The sequence below is a fragment of the Arachis stenosperma genome, chromosome 3 (genome assembly GCF_014773155.1).
Source record: "Arachis stenosperma cultivar V10309 chromosome 3, arast.V10309.gnm1.PFL2, whole genome shotgun sequence".
Lineage (NCBI taxonomy): Eukaryota > Viridiplantae > Streptophyta > Magnoliopsida > Fabales > Fabaceae > Arachis > Arachis stenosperma.
Window position 1 is genome coordinate 160,065,386 of NC_080379.1, and position 7,959 is coordinate 160,073,344.

At 44.7% G+C, this 7,959-nt stretch overlaps 1 protein-coding gene across 1 annotated transcript; it reads left to right on the forward strand.

Moving 5' to 3' along the window:
- The first annotated feature begins 680 nt into the window (after positions 1-680).
- LOC130967079 (CASP-like protein 2A2) lies at positions 681-1,507 on the forward strand. Its single transcript, XM_057891900.1, has 3 exons — positions 681-901; positions 1,023-1,146; positions 1,223-1,507. The coding sequence occupies exons 1-3, from the start codon at positions 681-683 to the stop codon at positions 1,505-1,507; spliced, it is 630 nt and encodes a 209-aa protein (XP_057747883.1).
- The last annotated feature ends 6,452 nt before the right edge of the window (positions 1,508-7,959 follow it).

Genomic DNA, 7,959 nt, shown 5'->3' on the forward strand with positions numbered 1-7,959 from the left:
CATCAACAACCAAACGGATCAACACCGCCCCAAACTCTGTAGCTCAAGAACGATAAAAAACGATCTAGTGTGTTACGAAAAACTCTATTGTTCTGTTCCAATCAGATATTTTATACAATTGCAAAGAAGCCTATCAACCACTTCTTTTGCTGAGACTTACAACTTGGTACTCCAATCCAGCTCTTAAAAAATTCTTTAACAGTCCCCGATATAGTCCAGTCTCTACCAGCACATGTTAGTCCAATCTTGATATTTTTTCAATAAAAATAAATTTTTAAAAATATTTTTGTGTTTTGCAAATATATCAATGAGTAGATTGGATCAAATCTAAATTTAAAAATTGTGGATATTAGATTCGATCTAATCCGATTATTTTAGTACGAATCGGATCAAAATTTTGCCCATATCAAATTTAATCTGATCAAAGTTCACCCCTAAAATACCCTTAACTAATTTTTTGAGAAAGTTATTTCACTGTGTAATAACTTAGTGTGCCTACTATACATTGCTACCCCTGACTAGGCTTAATTAGTAGTAGTATTTGGTATGGTATATGGATGGATTGATGGATATATATGAAGGTGTGACAGAAGTATAGTGTTATTATAACTCACCCAAAGTAAATAATTGATCATATATAATTCATAAGGGTATAACCAAGCACAAGAAATAGTAAAGAGATGGAGAAAAAAGAAACTGCAGCAGCATCTCCTATGGGAATGGGAGGAGTATCTAGCATGGACGAAGAGGTAGCATGCAACTCCACCACCATGCGTGCTTCTGAGACCTGCCTCCGTCTTCTTTCCGTTCCTCTATGCATCTCTGCATTACTCCTTATGCTTAAAAACTCTCAACAAAATGAATATGGATCCGTCGCCTACACTGATATTGCAGCTTTCAGGTACACACTTACAGCATCACAAAAAAATAATAATACTAGAATTCGCGCGCCTAAAAAATATACGAAGAAAACACTTACATATATCATAATTGTTGAGATCTGAATGTGTTGTATTTTGCAGGTATTTGGTGAATGTGAATGGCATATGTGCAGGTTACTCACTGCTTTCAGCACTATTCATTGCTGCTATGCCTCGCCATTATTCCACTATATCTCGTGCTTGGACTTTCTTCTTCCTTGACCAGGTAGGTCGTACTTTTTGCTTTTGTTCTTGTTCTTGTGATTATGTTATACAAATGAATTATGTTTTGAATTAAACAGGTGGTAACATACATGATTGTGGTGGGTGGAGCCATGTCAACGGAGGTGCTGTACCTGGCCGAGTATGGAGGCGCTGCAACAACATGGAGCTCTGCATGTGGCTCTTTTGGTAGATTCTGTCACAAGCTCACAGCATCCATAGCCATCACATATGCTTCTCTAGGTTGCTATGTGTTGCTGTCACTCATGTCTTCCTACAAACTATTCACCAACTATGATGCACCACCTATAAGAAGCCCCATTACTGCCATTCACATTGTGGCTTTCCATGCCTCGCCCAATTAATTTAATTCATGTGTTCGTTATTTCATGTAGTATCGAGTATGTGCCAGTCAATAAGCAAATAACTTGTTACATATCCAACTCTTCCTAGGAATAAATAACAATCAAAAGTTATTATCAAATCTTATATAACTCTTGTTCATACCCTGGCCCAACGCTAAGGGCCCAGGTCCAACCAAAAGGCCTGATCCAATAGATTAAGCCTAGCAAAGCACCGACCTCCACCTAAGAAGTCGGTGTCAACCACGACTTAGTGTAAAGAAGTCGGATATGAGATTAGCTGGTGGATAAACACTCATTCAAATGAGTAACCGCCCCTAAAATCTCTCTAACCACTTCCCAAAGCCATATCTTAACCTCCCCAAGATAATGGGACGGTTAATATCCTAAAGATACGGCACTACACCAGCGGTGGTTATTGGCTCACCACTATAAGTACACTGACACCTATCAGGTATTTCTAGGCCCAATACTCTCCAGACCTGCTCACACTCTTGCTAACTTAAGCATCGGAGTGTCTTTGCAGGTACCACCCCCCCCATTCATTCGCGCGCGCAAGTCGGACGGAGCCTCCCGAGTGGCTGATCCATCCGGGGTCCTCCTCCTTCATACATTTGGGCCACTCAACGCCATCCATTGCATTTATCTCCGGTTACCCACCGTAACATTGGCGCCGTTGCCGGGGACCCGAGAGATCACCCATTGATGGCGGACAGATCCCACGAAGAAGGCCATGCGGAAACAGATTCTGAACAAGAGAATCTAGGCATGGGTAATAACGATGAAGACCTGGCCCTACACCAGGAGGATAATAATCAACACAGAGAGGGTACCTCCGGAGTGAAGAACCCGAAGGTAAATTCCTCAGATGGGCGAGAATCGGAAAAAGGCGGACCATCCCATGTAGCTGAATTAATAGGATTAGTCCATAGCCGCCTGGAACAATTGGAGCAAGAGCGGGAGAAGCAGAAGGAAACCGAAAAGTACCTCAAAGAGGAGATGGAACGGCGAAAAGAGTTAGAAAGAAAACTCTTGCAGCTAGAGTCCTCCCTCAAGAGTCACAACTCCCGCGACGAACAAGAAGATCAACTCTCGGGGGGAGAAGATCCTTTCAGCGAGGACATAATGAGGACAAAAGTTCCGAGAAACTTTAAAAGCCCTGATATGGACCTCTACGATGGAACCACAGACCCGAAGCATCACTTAAGCAACTTCAAAAGTCGGATGTATCTAGCTGATGCCTCCGACGCTACGAGATGCAAAGCTTTCCCGACCACTTTATCGAAAGCAGCGATGAAGTGGTTCGATAGCCTCCCCCCGAGATCAATCACTAGCTTCGAAGACCTCTCAAGGAAGTTTTTGATGAGGTTCTCAATTCAGAAAGATAAAGTAAAACATGCACCGAGCCTCTTGGGAATAAAACAGGAGGTCGGAGAGTCTTTACGAGCCTATATGGAAAGGTTCAATAAGGCATGTTTGGAGATCCAAGACCTGCCCACAGAAGCAGTCATAATGGGGTTAGTCAATGGACTTAGAGAAGGTCCCTTTTCACAGTCCATATCTAAAAGGCACCCCGTCTCTCTAAGCGATGTACAAGAAAGGGCGGAAAAGTACATCAATATGGAAGAGAATGCAAAGTTAAGAGACCTGAGTTGGTGACCTGGACCCCCTCCCTCATCTAAAGAGAGGGAAAGGAAAGCCAAGAAAAAGGAAGAGCTCGGTCTCGAGAGGCCCAGAAAATATCACTCTTATACTCCTCTCAAAACCTCTATAGTGGATGTATACAGAGAGATTTGCCACACTGAAAGGTTGCCACCCCCTAGACCTATTAAAAACAAAAAAGGGGGAAGCCGCGGCGACTACTGCGAGTACCATAAAATATATGGTCACTCCACCAACGATTGTTACGACCTCAAAAATGTGATAGAAAAGCTGGCTAGAGAAGGTCGGCTTGATAGATATCTCATGGAAAGGTCGGACACTCACGGGAAAAGAAAGCGAGATGATATGGATAGAAGAGATCCACCACCGCAGACTCCAGAGAGACATATTCATATGATCTCGGGAGGATTTGTGGGAGGGGGCCTCACTAAATCCTCTCGCAAAAGACATCTCAAAAGAGTCTATCAAGTCGAAGAAGAGACACCCGACTTCCCCACTATCTCATTCACAAAAGAAGATGGGCAAGGGATAATTCCCGGGCATGATGATCCCGTGGTGATAACTATGATCCTAGCCAATGCCCATCTCCACAGAACCCTAGTAGACCAGGGAAGCTCGGCAGACATCCTTTTCAAGCCCGCTTTCGACAAGCTAGGGTTAGATGAAAAAGAGTTGAGAGCCTACCCCGACACCCTATATGGATTGGGGGACACGCCGATAAAACCACTAGGATTTTTACCCCTTCACACTACTTTTGGAAGAGGGGAAAAATCAAGGACTCTGAGCATAGACTTCATAGTCATTGATGAAGGGTCAGCCTATAATGCCTTAATCGGCAGAACTACCCTTAATCGCCTCAGAGCAGTGGTATCCACTCCCCACCTTTGCATGAAATTCCCGACCCCAGCGGGAATAGCAACGGTGAGGGGAGACCAAAAATTGGCAAGAAAGTGCTACAACGAAAGCCTAAATCTGAGAGGAAAGGGCAAAGAAGTCCACACCATAGAGTTAGGCGGCACAAGGACCAGAGAAGAGCTGCGACCCCAACCGGGAGGAAAAACCGAGGAGATACAAGTCGGAGAGGAGGAAGGAAAAAACACTTACATAGGAGCCAACCTAGGGGAAACCCTAAAACAAAGGTTGGGTGAACTCCTGAGAGTTAATTCTGACCTCTTCGCATGGAAGGCTTCCGACATGCCCGGGATTGATCCCGAGCTCATGTCCCACAAACTCTCGGTTTACCCAGGGTCCCGACCTGTGCAACAAAGAAGACGCAAGCTCGGCCCGGAACGAGCCCTAATAGTAGAAGAGCAAGTACAGGCGCTCCTGGAAGCCGGCTTTATTAGAGAGGTCAAATACCCAACATGGCTAGCCAATGTAGTGCTAGTCAAAAAACAGAATGGTAAATGGAGAATGTGCGTCGACTATACCGACTTGAATAAGGCATGTCCTAAGGACCCTTATCCCCTACCAAGTATTGATACCCTGGTGGACTCTAGCTCGGGGTATCAATACTTATCATTCATGGACGCCTACTCGGGATATAACCAAATCCCGATGTACGAGCCCGACCAAGAAAAAACATCTTTCATCACACCAAAGGCAAACTATTGCTATGTGGTCATGCCATTCGGATTAAAGAATGCAGGAGCCACATACCAACGGTTGATGAATAAAGTGTTTTTCCCCCACCTAGGGAGCTTAATGGAAGTATACGTCGACGACATGCTAGTAAAGACCAAGGAAGAAGTCGACCTCTTAACCGACTTCTCACAAGTCTTTGACACTATAAGGTTGCATGGGATAAGGCTAAATCCTGCAAAGTGCGCCTTCGCGGTCGAGGCAGGGAAATTTCTAGGGTTCATGCTAACACAAAGGGGAATTGAGGCCAATCCCGATAAATGCAGAGCCGTCTTAGAAATGAAGAGCCCGACTTGCTTGAGAGAGGTTCAACAGCTCAATGGCCGACTTGCAGCCCTCTCCAGATTTTTGGCAGGCTCGACACTAAAATCCCTTCCACTATTTTCCTTATTAAGGAAGGGATGCCAATTCGAATGGACTCCGGAATGTGAGGACGCATTCCAAGAGTTCAAAAAGTTCTTAAGCCAACCTCCCATCTTAACCCGACCAGTACCGGGAAAAGACCTTGTCCTATACCTATCCGTAGCAAACAGGGCTGTCTCGTCAGCCCTGATCAGAGAAGACGAGGTCGGACAACACCTGGTCTATTTCATCAGCAAGGTCCTGCAAGGCCCTGAACTAAGGTACCACAAACTAGAAAAGTTTGCCTACTCCTTAGTGATAGCCTCACGAAGGCTACGACCTTACTTTCAAGCTCACACCATAAGAGTCCGCACAAACCAACCCATGAAGCAAATCCTCCAAAAGACGGATGTTGCAGGGAGAATGGTTCAATGGGCGATAGAACTCTCCGAGTTTGATCTGAGATATGAAACTCGGACGGCAATTAAAGCTCAATGCCTCGCCGACTTCGTAGCAGAATACACAGGAGACAAAGAGGAAAAGCCGACTACATGGGAACTCTATGTAGACGGATCATCCAACAAAACAGGAAGCGGCGCAGGCATAATACTGGTAGATGAAAGAGGAACCCAGATTGAGGTTTCTCTAAAATTTGAATTCCCAGCCTCAAATAATCAGGCAGAATATGAAGCCTTGATTGCTGGGCTAAAATTAGCAGAGGAAGTCGGTGCTACAAAAGTGATGATATACAGCGACTCGCAAGTGGTGACCTCCCAAATAAGTGGAGAGTATCAGGCAAAGGACCCAAATATGAAAAGGTACTTGGAAAAAACTCTGGAGCACCTGGGGCGCTTTGCAGAAACCGAGGTCAAACACATAACTCGGGATCTAAATAGCAGAGCGGACGCCCTATCCAAGCTAGCAAGTACCAAACCAGGAGGAAACAACAGAAGCCTGATTCAAGAAACCCTCCAAGAGCCCTCAGTTGCAAAAACAGAAGATAAGCAGGAGGTACTTGAGGTAGTCGGCTTAAACCTCGGATGGATGAATCCCTTAGTCGAATACCTAAAATTCGACATCCTCCCTAAAGAGGAAAAAGAAGCTAAAAAGATCCGAAGGGAAGCACAGCATTATACTTTGGTGAGAAATGTCCTCTACCGAAGAGGGATATCAACACCATTGTTAAAATGCGTACCGACCTCAAGAACCGCCGAGGTGTTGGAGGAAGTACATAGCGGGATCTGCGGGAATCATCTCGGAGCAAGGTCACTAGCCAGAAAAATAATCCGAGCTGGATTCTACTGGCCGACCTTGCAGAAAGATGCCACAGACTTTGTAAAAAAGTGCCAACCATGTCATATGCATGCAAATTTCCACGTGGCTCCACCGGAAGAGCTCATCAGTATCACTTCTCCCTGGCCCTTTGCAAAATGGGGAATGGATCTGTTAGGTCCTTTTCCCCAAGCACCAGGACAAGTCAAATACTTGATCGTGGTAATAGACTACTTCACAAAGTGGATAGAAGCAGAACCGCTTGCCACTATCACCGCCCAAAGAAGTCGCAGGTTCCTTTACAAAAACATCATCACAAGGTATGGAATACCTTATTCCATCACTACAGACAATGGAACCCAATTTACCGATGCCACCTTCAGAAGTCTAGTAGCCAGTCTGAAAATCAAGCACCAGTTCACCTCGGTAGAACACCCACAAGCCAATGGGCAAGCCGAGGCAGCTAACAAGGTCATACTGGCAGGATTAAAGAAGAGACTACAGGAAGCAAAGGGAGCTTGGGCTGAAGAGCTCCCTCAAGTGTTGTGGGCTTATAGGACAACTCCTCAATCCGCCACAGGAGAAACACCCTTCCGACTAGTCTATGGCGTAGAAGCCATGATTCCAATAGAAATCAATGAGCAAAGCCCAAGGGTAATTCTCCACGACGAAGTCAGAAATATACAAGGACACAAGGAGGAGCTCGACTTGCTTCCCGAGGTCCGAGAAAGTGCCCAGATAAGAGAAGCTGCGCTAAAGCAAAGAATGACTACAAGGTACAACAAGAAAGTCATTCGAAGAACATTTGCTACAGATGACTTGGTCCTAATCAGAAACGACATTGGAGTCAACAAATCGGGAGAAGGAAAGCTCGCCGCAAATTGGAAGGGACCATACAAAATCAGAGAAGTATTAGGGAAAGGTTATTATAAAGTAACCGACCTAAGCGGAACTGAGCTACCTAGGTCGTGGCATGCTTGTAATATGAAAAGGTACTACAGTTAAAAGCGAACTCTACTCCCTGATGTACTCTTTTCCCAACTTCATGATTTTTTCCCAAAAAAGGGTTTTTTCTGGAGAAGGGTTTTTAACGAGGCATCATAGTAGAGACTAAGGGAAAAATAGGCTATCAAGACCCTTAGTAGCAAAAGAAGGTACCTCCCCAATTAATAAAGATCTTTTTCATTCATAATATCTCTTATAAATATCCTTCTTTATTTTTTTAAGTACTTCTACGAAACGCGCCGACTTAAGCTCGACAAAACGTGAAAATCCCATGAACCGACCTAGATGGTCGTCAGGATAAAACGACGAGGTACAAGTCGGTGTAAAGAGGTTATATGAGTCGATCGTAAAAACTCGGAAGACGAATCCGACTCACAAGTCGGAACAACATTCCGAGTAGGAAAGCTCGGAAATACGCCGATCCTTAAATCGGAGCGTAGAACCGAGCAGAAGAAAAGCGCATCGCAAAAATAACCTAAGTTATGAAAACTCATCAAAAAGCAAAGTTGAGTACAAAGGAATAACAAAAAGAG